The 19,755-nt window shown below is 47.4% G+C and overlaps 1 protein-coding gene across 1 annotated transcript; it reads left to right on the forward strand.

Annotated features, from left to right (window-relative positions):
• Positions 1 to 1,568: 1,568 nt before the first annotated feature.
• LOC146185129 (uncharacterized) lies at positions 1,569 to 18,813 on the forward strand. Its single transcript, XM_084607755.1, has 4 exons — positions 1,569 to 1,938; positions 10,093 to 10,359; positions 14,944 to 15,337; positions 16,804 to 18,813. Exons 1-4 carry the CDS (start codon positions 1,569 to 1,571, stop codon positions 18,449 to 18,451), a joined length of 2,679 nt encoding a protein of 892 aa, XP_084463881.1. The 3' UTR covers positions 18,452 to 18,813.
• Positions 18,814 to 19,755: the final 942 nt, after the last annotated feature.

Here is a 19,755-nt window from a genome sequence, read left to right on the forward strand (position 1 = left end):
AATTCCCAAATGCTGATTTCTTTTTTTTTTTTTAGAACAATTGATGGGGGTCGCTTTTGGGGCTGGGACGTTTCACATGTAATTCCTTATCTTGATTGAAGGGCTTTTTGCAGTAATAATGCACGATTCTCTTTCTTCAGGCGCCGCAGAGAGCTTGTATTGTATACCTGTAGGAGTTTCTTCAAACATTTACGTGAATTGTTGTCATATCCTTTCCACAGACGAAAGATGCGTAAGCGTCGTTGATGCTCTAGCTATGCAAAACATTATTCTTCCTTTTCTGCCTGTTCCCGCAAAAAATGGAAAAACAAGTGTCCGAGCTCTCGAAAATATTCCAGCCAAAGGTCTCCCGACATGATTAAAAACGGAGCTGAAGAGGCAATTCACAGAAGAGAGACACGCGCACACATAGATAATGACGATGCTGCACTAACAACCAATTATTCACACCTTCTTCTTTCTTCACTTCTATGTACACCAAACGCCTTCACTGTCCTCCCAGTAAGTTAGGAATTTCATGTCCTTCTCCATGGGAAACGGAAGGTGTACTAACACATCGTTCAGAAGCCACCAGTTATCGGCTTCCAAAATCTCTGTTGTCAACTTTTTGTTATTCTTTTTCAAAACCTCAACGTTATGAAGGTCAGCTGGGCATTTTTGCTTCTTGCATGTTGTAACTTATAGCCTTTATAGTGCACCACAAGGCTAGTTCCAAACTTCTCCGATATTGCAGTAGCGTGTTCTCTAATCCTGTTAACACAACTCCCAGTGTGGCCAATGTATTTCATTCCACAGAACAGGGGAATCTGATACGCTATAATTGGAATACATTCGGAATACCTCGTTCGGTGCGCCGTTTTGAATCTTAACTAATTCTCCTTCCTATTCACTAGCGCACACATACTTTTTTGTTTGCTGGGAGCCGTAGAAACTATTTTAATGCTATGTTTCTAACCAATATTCATTAAATTGTGGGTAAAGCCGTGAATATAAGGTAACAAAGATCATTTCTTTTTCAGCGTCGTGCACTTGTACATTCATTCTCCTCTTTTCCGCTAAGCACTAGGCGTTCTGCTGTGCTGTATAGCAAAACCATCGGAAATCCTGGTTCCAGAAGCCTATCACCATGGCGCAAGAAACTGTCTCATACGGTGACGGCAAGATTTAAAAACCGCCTTCGCAATGCCTCTTTTTACGGTCTTGTAATGGTTCGATGTATAAGGAAGGAACTGCTTATTCGCTCAAGGCTAACTCCAACATGAATGCCCCGCCAAGAATCCGAGGCGCAAATCTAGGAACCGTAGGGCACCAGCTTCTGGAAGCTCCCAGGTGAACCTGAGATCAGGGCAGCTTTTTTACATAAGCGCCCTGTGCTGTGTTAACTAGAAGAAGGAAACGAGAAGGAAGAACTCAGGCGCGTAGCGCGCAGGCACAGGACAGATGAAAGTTTCGTTGTAACAAGGACACAGAAGTGGCAGGAGGGCATGCACGCAAGGGTCACGCAGCTCGTGCGTTAAGACGAAGAAGGAATGCGTCCTAGCGCAACGTCAGTACCGAAGAGCGGCGCTATGTCCCCGTCGCCCCCGATTGCCCCGGAATCGCCATCCAGCGCTGCACAGCAAGGCTGTTCACCACCACCGCAAGAGATGAGGCTTCCCGACGGACTGAGTGCCGGCAGCGAGGAGCGCTGTTCGGCAGTCGGCATGTCGTCCAGTGGCCTCGAGGGCGTGCACAGTGCCACCACGGCGCTTGCCAAGAAGTCCCACTCGCCCAAGAGGAGCAGGGCCAAGAAGCGCACCAAGAAGCGTGACGTCAAGGCGCAGCGCCATTCGCGTCGCCCTGGCTCGCAGGGGTTGGGATCGCCGGGGGGCGTCTCCTCGCTGACGGACGACGAACAACACTCCCCCACGCTTGAGGAGAAACCTGACTCACCTCCGGGTAAGTGACGCTGCCACGCGTGCTGTATCCTGTTACGTCATTCTCTGTCGCATCGGTCTCAAATGACCGGTTCGCGAGACAAATATATCCTGAGGACAATGTTAGTTCTTTGGTTGTATCAGGGACTTTCTACGAGATTTAATTGAATTCTCCGTTAGTGTACTATGTAGTAATGTAATACCAGCGCCATCGCGTCGTGACGAATGAAAATTCATAGGAATGCGGGCCTGTTAATGTGGACGCTCTCTAGTAAAGTCCAACTCTGGTGCTATGATCGAAGTTCAGCGCGACCGAACTTATGTACACACATGAAAATGGGTGGGAGAGGTGGGAATATTGCAGTGCACAGCGTTCGATATAATAACCACCCCATCAGAAGGCTGGGTTTTCGGCGTCGCCTGAAGGCCCTGACGCAGTCTGCATATGGCGTCCTGTGCAACGCACGAGCAGCGCTTGGTAGTTCCTGTAACGCCTTGGATTGGATGCTAATATATATATATATATATATATATATATATATATATATATATATATATATATATATATATATATATATATATATATATATAAATAGCGTGCAGATTGGGTCAGAGAAATAACTCAAGTTACTGACATTCTAGTGGAAATCAAGAAGAAGAAATGGGCATGGGCAGGACATGTGCGAAGAGAGGATAACCGATGGTCGCTTAGGGTAACAAACCGGATTCCAAGGGAAGGAAAGCGTAGCAGGGGATGAGGTTAAGAAGTTCGCAGGAGTCAAGTGGATGCAGCTAGCACAGAACCGGGTTAATTGAAGAAATATGGGAGAGGTCTTCGCCCTGCTGTGGGTATAGCCAGGCTGATATATATATATATATATATATATATATATATATATATATATATATATATATATATATATATATATATATATATATATATATATATATATATATATATATATATATATATATATATATATATATATATATATATAAGGTGGTCATTAAGGGCTTGGTTGAGAGCATGTTCAAAAAATTAGAGGACTACAGAATCTGCATGGAGTAATGCGAAAGCACGGATGCTACTCTTGGCTGCTTCTGGTTGCTCCTAGTTGTTTAATTCACTTCTTGTTTACCCATTTTAGTCTTGGGTACTTTCAAATTGCGCGCCAATCCGTTCCTATGACCTCTTCCGACTCTACTTCCGGTTGCGTGACGTCACATCCTCTACGTCACATTAATTCACTTCTTTTTACCCATTTTAGTCTTTGGTTCTTTCAAATTGCGTGCCAATCCCTTCCTATGCCCTTTTTCGGCTCTACGCGCCAATCCCTTCCTATGCCCTTTTTAGGCTCTACTTCCCGTTGCGTGACATCACATCTTCTACGTCATATTGTTTACCCATTTTTAGTCTTTGGTACTTTCAAATTGCGCGCGAATTTTTTTCTATGCTCTTTTTTGGCTCTACTCCAGGTTGCGTGACGTCACATCCTTGACGCCACATTAATAAAATTCTTTTTTATCCATTTTAGTCTTTGGTACTTAAAAACATTGCGCGCCAATTCCTTCCTATGCCCTTTTTCGGCTCTGCTTCCGGTTTCGTGACGTCGCATTCTTGACGTCACATTAATTCACTTCTTGTTTACCCGTTTGCCCTTAGGATCCTGCCGATCGTACCCCCATTCCTGATGGGCTGCATTAAAGTCACCGGCTATGATAAGCGGGTTATTTCCTGCGATCTTTAGGGCTTTTCGGAATAGGACTTGAAACCTAACCTTCCTTTGCTTCGGAGTGCTATATATGTTCAAGAGAAAGATACTCTTTCGGTCTTTTCTTCCAGTGATGATTTCGGTTAAAACTGCTTCTATATCCCGAGATGTGATCTCGTGATTAGTAGCGGCTATGTTTCTCTGGATAAAAGTCGTGACTTTGGATTTGTCGCCCCTATCGCTGCTGTGGCTTTGATATCCAAACAATTTGGTTGGGTTTTTCCCAGTCTCCTGTATCATGATAGCTATGGGTTTGTCTTCAGTTTGTTCTATGTATTGTTGCAATAGCGCTCGCTTTCTCTGGTACCCTCAGCAGTTCCACTGCCAGATCGTGGAGTTGTCTTTCTGATTATGGCTTTTGTCCATGATTGTTACCCATTGTTTCTTCTAGTTTTGCGATTCTGTTACTGGGTTCAGAGAAGGCCAGTGATGCTTCCTGCATTTTTTTAGTGAGATTTTGAATTTGCACTTGCATCGGTTCCTGAGCCCCTAGAAGTTGCTGGATTAGCGTGTTAATATTCTCGAGTTGCTTATCAAATTTGTCATTACGTTGTTCAAATTTTCTATTAAGGGTTATAAACGGATCGGTCTCTCCTCTAAGGGCAGGCGATTATGGGAAGACATGCAAACACTAGGACTTACCCTGCACACAGATCCAAATGCATCCACACGCACGGGTAATAGCGTCAGCAGGGTGTACCACCCCCGACCTGACCTTAAGCAAGAATGTAAGTACAGCGGACTGGAAAAACACCGAGCAAAACCTAGGTAGTGACCACTTCATTATTGCACTCACATTAGGAAAATGAATCAAAATTAGAAAACCCAAACAACCCAAAATCACGGAATGGGAAAGATTTAGGCAAATACGACAGACCGAGAGAATTGAGAAAATCGACGATATCGATAAGTGGTCACAAACGCTAAAGAAACACTTGGAGGAAGCAACAGTCACTCTAGAAGACGAAGATGCACCGCCGAGTATCGATAGCAAACTCCTAAACATGTGGAACAAGAAACAGGACCTAGAGAAAAGCCTAAAAACACAAAGATGGAACCGTAATATTAGGAGAGCACTAGCTCGACATAATAAAGAGATGGAGACATACGCCCTCAAACTAAATGAACAAAACTGGTGCAGCAGATGTGATGAAATGGAACAAGGCATGAGCCTCTCGAAAACATGGAACATTCTACGACACATGCTCGATCCGGAAAAATCTAAAGCACAAGCCAACGTAAATCAAACTAAAGTTAAGCATGCCTTCGAAGGCTCGGACGAACAATTGATGAGCAAATTAATCGAAATCTACATCGGACAAACGAAAACCGAAACGTTACCAGCATATGAGGGGAAACCTAACCTAGACTTAGACGCCCCCATCACTAGGGCTGAAGTCCGAGCTGAGATTATTGGGTTAAAGAAAAGATTAGCCCCAGGACCTGACGGTATCACGAACACTATTATCAGAAATCTAGACGACGAGTCAATCACAGCCCTGACAGAATACATGAATAAGGTATGGGAGACTGGACAACTACCGCAGGCATGGAAAAATGCCTGTATAGTCCTCATACCCAAACCGGGGAAGCCGCCAAAACTAGAAAACCTAAGACCCATATCACTGACCTCGTGCGTGGGAAAGCTAATGGAACGCGTTATTCAGACGAGACTTACCAAATACATGGAGCAAGAGAACCTCTGGCCACAAGAAACGGTGGGCTTCAGGCCGAGGCTAAGCACACAGGACGTGATGCTCAGACTTAGATACGATATCATAACACATGAATCTTCAGATACAAAGACTATTCTCGGACTTGACCTAACCAAAGCCTTCGACAATGTCAAGCATAAGGCAGTGCTCGAAGGTCTCCATGAAGTTGGGGTTGGAATCAGAACCTATAACTATATCAAAGATTTTCTCACTAACAGAGAAGTCACCATGAGCTTTCAAAGCGCCAAATCATCCACAATCACCTTGGGTAGCAAGGGAACGCTACAAGGCTCTGTCTTGTCTCCCTTTCTATTTAACATTGCTATGAGGGGCCTACCAGCACAACTAAAGCAAATACCGGACTTAAAATTTAGCATGCACGCAGATGACATAAATATCTGGATAAATAAAGGTAGCGACGCAGAAATAGAGAACAAACTCCAGGCTGCCGCAAATAAGGTGGTTGAGTACGCTGCGGAACGCGGTCTATCCTGCTCGCCGCAAAAGCCAGAACTATTCATCTACAACCCCAAATATAAGAAAAATAAAGCAGACATAAAGATAAATGTTGAAAACTACCCGGTTCCACAAGTAGAAGAAATTAGAATCTTAGGAATGATCCTCCAAGCAAGAGGGCAGAACACAAACACCATCAAAAAATTGGAGAACTACGCAGCCCAAGTTACGGGCATATTCAGAAGAGTAGCGCTTAGAGGACACGGTCTCAAGGAACGTAGTCTACTCAAAATGACGCAGGCCTACATCATCAGTCGCATATGTTATGCCACACCTTTTCTCAATCTCAAAAAGACAGAACGTGAAAAAATCGACGTCATAATTCGAAAAGGCGTCAAACGCGCACTAGGCCTCCCTGTCTCCACATCAACAGAGGAGCTGGAGAAAATGGGGATTCATAAACATGGCAAGAGCTCACTGAAGCTGCCAGAATCTCTCAACTGGAAAGACTAAGTCAGACGGAGACAGGCAGAGCCATCCTGGACTGGGTCGGACTCCAATCAGACAGAGGCCCACAGACGAAAACATCTATCCCACCCAACATAAGGGAACACATACTGGTACCACCTTTACCTCGAAACATGCACCCAGACTACAACAAAGAACGCAGAGAACACAGAGCCAAAGCCATCGCTAAAAGAATGAAACGCAAAGCAGTCGATGAAGTTGCTTATGTGGACGCATCATGCGGACGACACGGAGCAGCTGTCTCGGCAGTAGTAAATGGAGAAGGTGCACCTAAAATTGCGGCCTCAACACGCACCCGTGACATTAGTACAGCTGAAGAGGTCGCAATAGCGCCAAAACTATAATCAGCGACAGCAAAACGGCTGTCTGGAATTTTGCAAAAGGACGGATCTCAGAGGAGGCCAAAAAGATTCTTCTCACAAATCCCATTGCTAGAACCATATCCATCATATGGATACCAGCACACGAGTCTGCCCCTGGCAACGAAGCTGCGCACCTGCTGGCCCGAGATCTCTACCACCGGGCAGCGGTAGAACAGCCCGAATGCAAGGGAATTAAAGATTGCGCTATCACATACAATGAGATCACAGAATCTTACAAATTAGATCGAAAAGTATACCCTCCCCCAGATCGGTCTCTCACTAACAATGAAGCACGCATCTGGAGGCGATTACAAGCCGACAACTACATTTGCCCTGTCTGGGTTTTCTTAACACAGACCGGGGAGGAAGAAGATTTTAAATGTAAAAATTGCGGACAAAAAGGCACGCTAGATCATATAATATGGCAATGCGCCGATTCCCCAGGCGCCCGCATTAACATTGATAGTAGAGAAGCCTGGGAGGTTTGGCTGCGGAGCGGAGATCCCACCGTTCAGCGGCACGCGACCCGCCTGGCGGCTGAGGCCGTGAAGAGTGCTTGTAACCTCACCTGACCTCAGCCTGCGGAGCCCTCCCGACCCGCTCCCCGGCCTGCGTGCCGGGGGCGGGAGATGAGGGACTCCTTTTCGGTGGAAATAAAGTTTTCATTCATTCATTGTTCTTCGGTACTTTCAAATTGCGCGCCAATCCCTTCCTATGCCCTTTTTCGGCTCTACTTGCGGTTGCGTGACGCCACATCTTCTACGTCACACCTCTCCCGGTCTACGTCACGAATGACGTTTCGGAGGAGGTGTGAAGGAGGCGCCCGCCCCTTGGTGGGCAAAATATTCCGCTGCTATGGTGCGGAGGATTTGGTCTCGTCTGGTGACAAATTGCTGTTTTTCGCAACGCCGTGAAGGTCCCGCGTGGTGTGATGCGATATTTGATCGCAGATGACCAACTACATGTTTCTCCCGTTCTATACGCGGTCCAAATGTGTTTTTCAGCTGTGAAAAGAGTCAAGCGACAAACGTCGTGCGCCGGCAGGCCTCGACGTTGTTGTCGACCGTAAGCACATTTTTCTTGTATACTGGTATAAGCACATTTTTCTGGTATAAGTGCGTCCGCGTAATTCTGGGGAAAAGAACAAGCACTTATTAGTTTGCTTTATTGCTCTTCCGAACGAATCGTGCTGAATGCTGGCCAATCGCGCTCTAAAAGGCCCGAGCGGCATGCGATCCATTACAGCGCTTTTTGAGATTCTTGCTCGGCATTGAATTTATTCCAGTTCAGTAGGCCATGTTGAAGGAGCTAGCTCTCTCACGAAACGGCTCCCAAGGTCATGCCAGCGGCGTGATAGCAGACGTACAACAGCATCCCTTGACGGAATTGTTATATATAGCTCGTTCAAAAGCTGTCGTGTCCCAAGCGAAAAGTGTTTTTACTGAAATCATTTAAGCGCCCTTATGAATATTTGTGCGCCTTGTATGAATATTATTTTGTGGTACAAATCGCGCTTTGTTACTTTCCATACCACGGGACTCATTCGCGTGTTATTGCTAGCTTCCTTGTACCAGATTTTTTTTTTTTTTTTTACAATACTACACGACTAGGCGGAAATAATTTTTTTCTTTGTCTGGCCGAACATAACAAAAACTAAAAATGTATGTACTTGACATAACTGTCCTTTCTCCCTGTCGCTCTCACCTCTGATTTCTCCTACCCGTCTCCTTGCTATCCCTTTATTTCTGCCGCCCCACTTCAGGTGCCTCAGCTCATTTCGAAAGTAGATCCCGAGGCAGGCAAAACATATTTTTCTTTCCTTTATTATTTTTATTTTATTCTATGATAAAACCACTTACTACTACTACTTGGGATGGAAATCATCCAGCCAAGCACGAAGCTCGCGCGTGCGCTGCTGTTTTCGTTCATAACTGCCTACGCTTCGTGAAGCTAACAGTCGATTTTGCAAATATTAAAAAAAAAGAAGAAAATGATGCTTGTAATATGCCTTCATTTACCCGTTTTTCAGCATGCTTACGTCCTATGAGTTTCAAGCGTTTGGTAGGACTTATAGGTCGTCCACAAGCGGCCGTGCCAGTTCATTGAACAAAAATAATTGCATGCATGCTTGCCGAGACTGTCAACTTTTTCAAGGCAAAAATTGATAATAGATGCGTGTACTAAGGAGTGCCACATTTTGTGCCAGATGTGAATATGGCTATCGGAAGGTTTGAAGCAAACATTGCCCAGCAGCGGGCAGCTTCCCGCCGCTCCTCGGGGAGACCCGGCTGAAAGGAGCGCTTTTGCCCACAAGCCCGGCGCACCCCCATCGTCACGTGCCTCCCTGACGTCACATTGTTTGCAAACAGGGAGAGGCCTATTCACTTCTTGTTTACCCGTTTTAATCTTCGGTACTTTCAAATTTCACGCCAATCCCTTCCTATGCCCTTTTTCGGCTCTACTTCCGGTTGCGTGACGTCACATCCTCTACATCAAATTAATTCACTTCTTGTTTACCCATTTTAGTCTTTGGTACTTTCAAGTTGCGCGCCAATTCCTTCCTATGCCCTTTATATATATATATATATATATATATATATATATATATATATATATATATATATACAAATTTTTATATTTCTGTATTTCAAAGCAGTTGAGACAAAAACGTTCTAAAGGGTAAAACTACATAACTGCGCACATACCGTCTTGTTCGAGCAGCAAGTAATAGGTGATTGTTTACTGTTTTTTAGAGCGTGAGCTCTACTGTTCGCAACGCAACTCCCAAAGTTATGTGAGGCCGCAAATTTGATCCTGACCCGAGGTACGGCGCAGTGGAGGGCTTCAAAAAATGTCTACTTCTTCACACTGCGACTCCCAAGATCATCCACTGCGCGTTTGATTTCTAGCCGAGACACACGTGGTCGTGGACTGCTCCGGGAATTTCGAGCACCTGGGGTTCTTTAATGCGCAAACTGACCACGTGACTAGGCTGGGGAATAACAACTGTTTCGCCGGCGCTTGGTTGCTCAGGCTCGCCATGGATGAGGTGCGACGCTTCGGCGCAAGCGTTAGGCTTGTAGCCATGCTTAGTGAAGCTTATGCTTTAGCAACTAGGTTTAACCAAGATAAACCTTCGCAATGTTGTTTGGAAGGCAGGAGCACTAGAGACCATGGCTAGTAATGTGGTCAACTTTGTCCTAAACCGGACTCGTGTTTTGAACAGCCGCTGAGAGACCAGCCGCCAAATTAGTTGCCCTACATTCGTTCCTGCGTGCGAAGCGTTTTAGCCATGTAGCCCTGTCTCCATCCACCTGCCCACGCTTGTGTATGATATTCGTAGCGGAAGGAACCACTTCGGAGATCAAGCCCATGGAGGGGGCTGCGGCGCAGCAGCCGCCAAGCGAAGCTGCCGTCGTCGCCGACGAGCCAGTGGACACCGGCGGCAGCGAGCCTGCCAACGAGGACCACAACCTGCAATCGCACATGGAGCTTTCCCTGCCCATGCTCAAGAAGAAGAAAAAAACGGACAGCTCCTCCGCGTCTCCACTCTTGGTTCGCGTGCTCAACACGGTCCGCATAGCCACGGTCAGTCTCGCCCGCCCGGCAGGTGTGCTTACCGAGAGCACGAGCTAGCGTTCCTGCATATGCTCCCGATCCTTGCGGGAGCATATACAGGAACACTGCGAGCTTTTGATGAAGCCGCGCAGTAATAAAATACAGGGAAAGAGGCGGACATCGGCAAAGAGCCAGCGTGTTCGTTATGCAGCACTCACTTTGGTCATCTAATTCCGACGATAATATTAGTTGCAGCAAATATCAATGCTGTGCTGTGTAGCAGTTTATGCGACGCCACTCGATTGGAAGGTTAGAGCTTTGCCGCCTCTTCTTCTCGCGTGCCCAGCTGTTGCTAGTACTGGTGACGTTCTGGTTTGTTCATTCCTCGCGGTATTTCCTGCCTGTGGAATGATGAGAGGGAAGGGGCATAAAATCCTGCCGAACAGGCGATTTTTCTCAATGTAAAACGTGCCAACGCCTCCCACTAAACGTTCAAGCCGGCAACACGTTGTTTCGGCATCGCAGCAACAAAGAGGTTTGCAGTCTGATATTGTATTTGGATATTGTATTGTATTTGGTAGTTATGTCGTTGATTTATCATGGTTTGCTGAGAGATAGTTCTTGTGGATTGTGGATGTTCAAATTGGTTCTTAGCCTGAGACACGTAGACTTTAGAACGAGTATTGCTACGTAGCAAACGTCGTGCACTTCCCTGAAAACAGTCTTATAAATTTACGCAAGCTCTGCTAATGGCCTCCGCACTCTACACAGTACACAGGAAAGCAATGGTTGATGGTTTTTCCTATTTTGACCTGCCACGTAGATATTTATTTTTAATTTTTTTTTAACTTTGTAATTTCAGGTTTGTACCTTTATTACAACGATCAATATCGTATCAGGGCTATCAATTTTATAGTTTCGTTTACATGCTTTTATCGGCTACTTTTTTTCTCCTCTCATGCAATGTACACGAATTCAATGGACTTCATGTAATGTTAGTCTCCAAGACAGTGTAGGACAACACTGTAAAAAATCTCCAATTGTAAAATAATAAATTTTATTAAAATAAGAAAAAAAGTTAATATATGGTCGCTAAATTAAAGTGTAAATGAAACCACTTGTTGTTACGCATACAGCTGCAAATCTGCATCCACGATGCCGCAGAGGTTGCTCTCATTTTTCGAGTTATCAATCTGTCATCATTGCGAAAGCGCGTGATGTCCGGTTTCATTTCGGCGTCGTCGTAATGACATCAGATTATAGTGGTTTGTTAACCTCGTTGCCAAGTGTGTATGTCTAGTATGTCTCGTCCTGGTTCTCTACCAATGCCTGAACAAATGTGGATATCTCTATCACTCACACAGTCACCTAAAAAGATGGCGAGGTTGTCAGAATCTCCCGATCGGTCAACCTTGGCACAGGAGGACAGAGGCAGGGGGGTGCCTGGCGAAGAGCAATCGAGACGAAAATCCTCCGTGCACTGTAAGTATGCAGTCTGATTGTCAAATGAAAAGCTTCCAGCTCCATTCAGAGCTGGAAACCCGCCTTTACAAATAACCGCTTTTTTTTTTTTTTTTTATCACACTACAGCGGTGACAAATTCTGTTCTGCGGGCGTAATTATTTAACATCAGAGGCAAGCACGGAGTAGTATACACATGACGCGGTAGGTTGCAGGTGCATTGGCGAATGCAGAGACCACCGGATTACCTAACCATGGAACCTATATGTATCCATCTTCATTTAACACCGAGACGTGCTTCTCCCGGTTAACCTGACAATTTACGGGGTGTTTACAGTAAGTTCTGATGCATTGTGGCCTAATTTTTCCAAGGACGACGCTGAAAACTATTACAGTAAATGTAATGTTTCGTGTGTGCTTCGTTATGTCCCCAGAGTCGCCACGAGAATGATTTGTCCATATCGCCGACAACGAGTTCTCTTCTGGAAGCGTCTGTTCTCCGCATGCCACGTGGTATGTTTGTGTGTGTGTTGTTGTGTACACTATGAGTATACTATAGCGTGCACTATGCGTTGACACCTTTTCGCGCTCCCCGGCCTGTGCTGCCACTCTTTTGAGGCGCCAGAGACTCACAGTTATTTATGTGAATAATTTTGGGGGCAGCTTGTATGGCTTGAGACCGAGAAAATATTAAACTTCGAGCTGTGCTATGGATTAAGTGTTACGGCTGCCAAAGTTGCAGAAGGAATATCGAAAGCTATCAATGACGTGTCGCCTTCCGTAGGTTCAGAAGGGTGATTCGGCGGACGAAGGAATAATATGACAAGTCAGGCAGTCTTGATGTTGAACGAAGAGGGAAGATATATATTTACAGATTATATACAAAAACAACTGAATATACACTGGTGGCCTCACACAGAGCTGCATGCCACCTCCTTAGCAAAAGGGCACATCACATGCACAAAACATATCACAGAAAACTGCTTAACTGCTGCTTAACTCACACAGAGGAAAGCTTACGTGCCGAGCGTGGAGTCGCCAGTTGTGCTCGGCTGGACAGAACTGATCAACCGGGTCTGATGGCCGCTTTTTCATGGCATCGACAAACAATGACATGAGGGCGGTCGCTTCACGTGATGCGTCTCAACATTACGCAGCCAATCAAACCCGTTGATCAAGAAGTCCCAACCCCGGTGGGTGGCCTATAATCTCGGACCCAGGTCATTAACTCTTTAAAATAAACATGCAGCCTAAACGCTGGATGCTCTCCCAACTTCTCCCCACCAGCGCTGTCTTCTTTTCCTTATCTCACGGTCCGGAACCAGCGATGCCGCTACCTATTTCCAGAAGAAGCGCCGCATGGGTTTGAGACGAGGACGCTATTCCGTTAGCCACAGGGGGCCAAGGTGACAATTCAGTCAGTGGCTTAAGAGAACTTCTTGTTGGGCTAGTTGGTGTCTATTCATTATAGGTTAAAGGCGCCAAAGCAACACGCACACATACAAGAAAAGAAGAACGGGAGGCGCTCTGTCCCGTTCTTCTTTTCTTGTGTGTGCGTGTTGTTTTGGCGCCTTTAACTTATAATGATCAGACAGTGGCCATTAGCGGGAAGGGCTCGTCGTCATCGCTGCTACCCGAACCGGGAGAGGCACCGTGGGTGGGCAAGGTCAGATCGCGCTTTCGTTTAGGAGAAAGCTCGAAACTGCTCTATTAATAGCATCGTCCCGCGCACCCCATTTTTGGGCTGACTAGAGCGCAGCTGGGGTGTCTTCGAGACGCCGTGTGCCGAACAGCTCCATTAACAGACGCGTTCCTTCGCTAGCGGTGCCACGTGGAGGACCGCCGAGAAAGCTGTGTCGCAGCGTGTTGCCGAGAATGTAGCCCTCTCAGGCATGCGGGAAGCGCAGCTATTGTAGCGTCCTCAAAGTTTTCCACACGCCTGGAATGTGATAAAGACGAAAACTTCCCGCATTCCAAGCGGGCTCGGGGAGTGGCTGGCACCGGATGAAAGGCGTAAAAAAGAAAAATACGCCCGCTTTGCATAGTTAAATGTGAAGTAGGTGCGTAGCACTGCTTATCCCTGCTATATATTTCATGCATTTCACACTTTGTTATGGATCGTTTTGCATGAAAACGCTCGGCACGTTTCCTCATTCTTTGTGCTTCTAGGTTCTTGCGCCGTTTGGTTGGTATAACAGAATCAGTAGAGTCACGTTCCCGCTGGTCTTCGTAACCGTTGTACTTAAGCACGTCGAGCACAGCAAACTTGCGCCGCAGTACCAGAAGGCCCGGCTTCATCCATTGCGACACGAAGCAAACGCGCGGCAAAGCCGCGTCCTCAGCTTTCGTCGCACCTTGTTCAGTGGTTCTGATTACAAATGAGCGAAAGTAGGCACGATGTAGTGCATTCCTCTTTGAAATGCACTGCTCTGCGCCTGAGAGGTCTGGGGTGGGATCAATGGGGGAGAGAAATAGAGATTTGGGGAGAATGCAGGGAATGAGCAAAACAGATGCTCCAGAGTTTCTGCATCAGCACATTCCGAGGAGTAAAAGAAGGTATCCAGGACGAAGAGAAGTAATCCAAGAGCAGGGAAATGCGCTTGAAGGCGAGCGCCAGTTAAAGCGAGGAGGTGACGCGGCGAGCGGCTCGGAGCCGAGGTTTGCGGAGCACCGCGCGTGCACGTCTGCAGTCCGTGAAGGCTGAGGAGTGACTGTTGCGAGGGGAGAGATGCCGAAGGTGAGGGCGCGCGAGCGACACACGACTCACGACTGCTTAGCCCGGAGGAACACAGGCTTGTACAACATTGCCCGGTGAAGGCCGTGACGTCCGCAACTGTGACACGCCCCACTCTCTGACTGGTTGGATCTGTGCTGCCGCTCCGACCCCTCACTATTAACTCGCGTAATGTGGGTGTCGCCACCTTCTCTTTCCCTTCATGTTCAAGGCGAGACGGAGCGGCTTCGGACAGACATTGGCGAAATCCGTAATTGCGGCTAGTAGTGCTACGCACTAAAAAACAAAACACTTGAATCCTGGCTCCGAGGAGCGGGGTCCGGTGCCCTTTCGACGCGGTGTGGGGCTACGTGTGTAAAAGCCAATAAAAAAGAAGGGAGCTGCCGATTATCGCGGCCTTACACTATCGCTGTAGAAATAGGCGACTTTGTGCACTCGCAGTCGGCACGACCACCCTGCGCGAGTTCTCCCGGCTGTCGACGCTGACCGATGCGAACGTCGTGTCGCCCGTGGTGGCCTGCAGTCTGGCGGCGCTGGTGAGCCTGCTCTGCCTGCTGCTTCTCGCCGTGCTCTGGGCGGGTCCGCAGCCACTGCTCGAGCGCTGTGTCAGCGCCGACTGTCGACAGGCGCGCTCGTTCTTGGACGGCCTTATGGACGCCAGCGTGAGTCCGTGCAAGGACTTTTTCCGCCACGTCTGCCGCCGCTGGATCACCGACCACTTCAGCGGCGTCAACTTCAGCGTGCAGGCCACTCGCGACATGCTGTTTTCGCTCAAGTGGGCCCTGCTCGACAGCCCCGACGCGGACTTGATGGCGAGACCAGTCCGCTTCTACAGGTCACCACTAACTCCTGCACTAGTCTATTTATCTCCTCCCGCGACATCCCCGCCCCTGAACGAAACGCCCCGTTACTCCAGCCGGCCCGTTTAACAGCCTTCTAATGGCTGTGTAGAATACTAAAACGAATCTCAGTATCTTAGGCCTCCAAAGATAACAAATAACCCGGGGCCTTTGTAAATAATTTGTGTGCTGTTGACTTTAAGTGCTCTAATAGAAAAGAGAGGTAGGTTGAGTTTAGGCTGCCTTTTAAGTACGTAGAAACTGAGCTAAAATACATCTGCTTATTTTCATTACTGTAAAACCTATCCTCTTTTTGCCTGCCTACATATTTGGCACTGATGATCTGGGATTTGTGGTGACTAGGTTAGAATTGAGTTTCTTAAATGGCGGCTGTTAACTCAACTTACACTTTTTTTATGGTGCCTGGAATTAACAGCATAGCAACATGCAAATTATTTACAATGACCCCGGGTTATTTGTTACCCTGGAGGACTAAGATGATGAGGTTCTTTTCAGTATCCAACATCTTTGAGGAAGCAAAATCATGCGAGTCCGTAGATGGAGCGACAGCTTTCACAGCGGAACATTAAATGCTGAGAACCAGGAATTTAAACAAAACAGCACATTGTGCATGCATGCTGTGTACAGACATGATAGCAATCACACAAAGACCACAATGACGATGGGAAGTATACGACAGAAGCTTGTTTGGTTAGTTGGTAACAGATTTTGAAAACATTGCGCAAATAATGATACGGACGACGCAGATGTATACGGGATAGGCGGTAAATTTATTTTGTTCCAAAGCTTCAAGTTAGCGCCTGTCCCGTCTAAATCTGTGCTACGGGTGTCTCTATCTGCACTGTGTAAAAAAAAAAGTGGAGTTGGTAAGCGACATAGCATGCAACCATAAAAAGCAAGAAGCTGGCAGACAAGAAGACAGCAAAAAAGGGAGGGGGAGGGTAGGTGGTTGTATATGCACAGTAAAGTGGGAGGCGTGCAGGCGAAATATTCTAGCTGCATTGTAGTTGTCAGCCCCCGGCCGCTCAGAAATAGCCGTTTCTTGATTCTTTTTGTAGGTTTTAATTATAAACAGCCCTCCACTTTCTAGTCAACGCTAGGTGTGGTTAATTCTAGCAAAAAGGCGTGAAATTTACAGGACACAAGGCACGAGTTTTGCATCATGATGGTCGTGCGTCATGCTATTTGTTTCGAGAATATATTTTGTACACACTCCTAAAAGGCTTTTTGCCGTGCTCTACGTAGACCTGACACCGTTAATGCTTGGCACGTTACTCCGGGAATCACAGCCAGTATCAATCTGCGAGCTGTCATAGTGCGTACGCTAGATGAAAGGATGAAAGCAAGCGTCTTTATCTCTAAGTGTAGCTGGAATGATCAGCGAAGCAAGCGACCTCCACGCACTTGTCCGCCACTCTATACTTTCCGACTTTATCCGCAGGGCGTGCAGCACATTCCCGACTCTGCCATCAGTCCTGACGCCATCGATACTCGTGGAGAGCTGCCAGAACGACACATCTCTGCTGTCCCTCACGGACCCAAGGGCTGTTCTTCGCAGAGTTATCCAGCTGTCCCTCCTGAGACGCATCTCGACACTGTTCGGAGTGGCGCTAGTCGATTACCACGGAAATATAAGCCTCTATATATGGCGAGCCAGAAGCCTGTCGCAGAAGCTCAACAGCGTCAGGCACGGTCCGTCGCTTTTGGAGTTCCTCACGGAAATTGTGCAAGCTACTCTTCCACTCGCACCTCAGGCTCCCAAGAGAGATATCAAAGACACAGTGATGGCACTTTTGGCATTCGATGACGTGGTCTTTTTCAATCGGAGTACCCCTAGCGGCACAAAGGTGATAAGCGCATCGGACATAGACCATCTAAGCGCACTCATGGGTGGAGAGGACTGGATGGACATCGTCAACTCGGTCACGTCGGCAAGCGTCCAGCTCACGAAGGCGTCGACAGTGATGTGCCATGGGTTAGAGTCCATCAAGACCACGCTGGAGTACTTCCGGGAAAATTTCGCTTTGGGACTTCTTTACATCTTCTTTCATATCTTAATGGAGGCAGGCCAGTTTCACTACCTCAAGCGATTCTCCTTCGAAAGGCCGAACGAGCTGGAGAGGACATGCCTCAGCGCTATCCAAGAAGTGCTCCCCCCACTGTGGTCAAGGCTGTTCAACAACCTGACGCACAGCGCAATGTCAGAACCATCGCGAGTTGACGCCATTTTCAGCCGCGTTCACACGCTTTCCTCCAAACATCCACCCTTGCAAGGCATGAGCACCGGTGACAAGACAAAGGCGCTGAGCACCTTGCGTAACGCCGACCTCTTCGAACATAACATGTCGCTCAGCCAGATACCACACGTGGTGGACACACTGAACATCGACGCGGCGCAGTTCACCAGGGACTTCCCAAACCTGTACACCAGCGTAAAGACAGCCGAAGCGGCACGGCGACTCGCTGATCCGCCTTCCTTCAAGGATGTGATCAGCGGCCCTTTCCTCCTATCGCCTCACGTGGTCTACTCCGAGGTGCTCAACGCAGTGGTGCTTCCAGCGGCGCTGAGGCGTCCTCCGGTCACCTACTCGACCCGTGTGCCCATTGAATTCGACGTGGGTACGGTGGGCGTGCTCCTGGCGCAAGCTGTATTTCAAGCCGGGCTACCTCGCGTCGACAGCGGTTCCGCGCAGCGGTGGTTCGACGAGAACGTCGGAAAGTTCGTGAGCTGCGCCGAAGAGTCCGCGCAGTCCGTGTTGCGCACTACGTTGCGCAATCTGTCACCTCAACATGCGCTCGAGCTCTTCTCGCTCACCCGAGCGGTCAAGATCGCGTACGCAGTGATGGTAGAGGACTACGAAGCGCTCAGATCCCGGCGTGGTTACCCAGAGGCGTGGGCTATGGCGCAGCGTACGTTCTTTCGGCGCTTCTGCCTGCTCACCTGTAGCTCTGACGTGGGCGGCGAGGGCGTCATCGATTCCAGACTCCGCTGCATGGTGCCGCTGCTCAACATGGTCGAGTTTTCCGCCGTTTTTGAGTGCCACAGCGACCCGCAGCTCAGGAACCTGCACTCGTGCCTCTCAATATAGCGCACGCAGATCCACCATGTTTATGCAGTTTTATCCGCATTAGCACTCAATTGAGCTGCTGCTAAGCAACAGAAAAATTAGTTCGGGAGTTGGACCAGCACCATTTCACGAGGAGGGTTATTGGTGCTCCCCCAAAACGTTTAGCAGAAATTCTAATTGATTCTATTCCATATCCAATGTTTGCGTTATCCAGGAAAACACCTAATGCAAATATCCCAAATAACTAGGTCCACATCTCCTGTACTTACCATTGTTTACTCATCCAGTAACGGCGCTAGCAGACATTAAGCAGTGTTGTCAGATTATAATTTAATTACTGCCTGCCTGAAGTCAGCATGTTTTGTTCATTGCATATAAAAATGTTCTGCCTCTAGTTTAAGCTGTTTCATAAGTAATTAACAGCTGTTATTGAATTGTTTGCTTTAAATACCTCGCCGTGTATAAATGGGGCTGCACTGCCGTGATTCAAAGGCAACCAGGTGGGACGAACTTCGCACGCAGTATTAGAAAACTTGATCAAGCATTGATCATCGCGTCATCAAGAATGCCGATATTGTCCCTTAGTTTTTCAAATCGGCAGTTTACTGTTTTTTGCGTTTGCTCAGCAGTCAGTTTTACATGCTACCTGGACCATTTAACTTTGATAATATACATTCGTCCCGACATGCGCCTTTGTGCTTCATATTGAGTTCTCTAACTCTGCAGACTTTCTATATTGTTGAGCGATCGGAACAGAAACCTGTACCGAAGGATGGTATAATTTTCAGGACAGAGGCTTTTTATAAGAGGCATTCCGCGGGTATTCGCTTGACCCCGTCTTGGATGTTGGCCATGTGCAAATATCGAGGTGCGAAATCAGTGCACGTTCAAAAACCCAGGTGGCCGACATTTTCGAAATCTCCCACTGTACGGCGTCTCATAGCCAGAGTCGCTTTGGGCCGTTAAACCCTATAAACGAAACCAAACTTGAAATTCTGCAACAATCGAGCATTGCGCAAGGCTATGCGCATACACGAAGGTAAATTTGAGACAAAATATTACAAGGCTTGACTGTGCGCCGATTGTGTCTCCATTCAAGGCCTCCACCCTCCAGTCATATATACTAACGACAAAGAATACGTTATAATCATAGTTTGATTTTGTGTGCTTGTACTATTGCTAATAGCCTCGATGCCGATGGAGTCAAACCAGGTCAAACGAAAGGGCAAGGAAGGCCCTGCTTAGTACCGCATATGTATTGCGAAGACTCCAATCGAGGAAATGGCGAGGGTGTTTTATAAAGCATATTGCGTCAGCGCTGTGTG

Source organism: Amblyomma maculatum, chromosome 6, assembly GCF_055883805.1.
Source record: "Amblyomma maculatum isolate TAMU_Amacu chromosome 6, ASM5588380v1, whole genome shotgun sequence".
Classification (NCBI taxonomy): Eukaryota; Metazoa; Arthropoda; class Arachnida; order Ixodida; family Ixodidae; genus Amblyomma; species Amblyomma maculatum.

Excerpts from the sequence above, each read along its gene's own strand:
- LOC146185129 (XM_084607755.1), top strand. The coding sequence starts at position 1,569 with ATGTCCCCGTCGCCCCCGATTGCCCCGGAATCGCCATCCAGCGCTGCA. Across the intron at positions 1,939-10,092 it reads GAAACCTGACTCACCTCCGG|CGGAAGGAACCACTTCGGAG; the intron begins GTAAGTGACGCT and ends TGATATTCGTAG. Across the intron at positions 15,338-16,803 it reads AGACCAGTCCGCTTCTACAG|GGCGTGCAGCACATTCCCGA; the intron begins GTCACCACTAAC and ends CTTTATCCGCAG.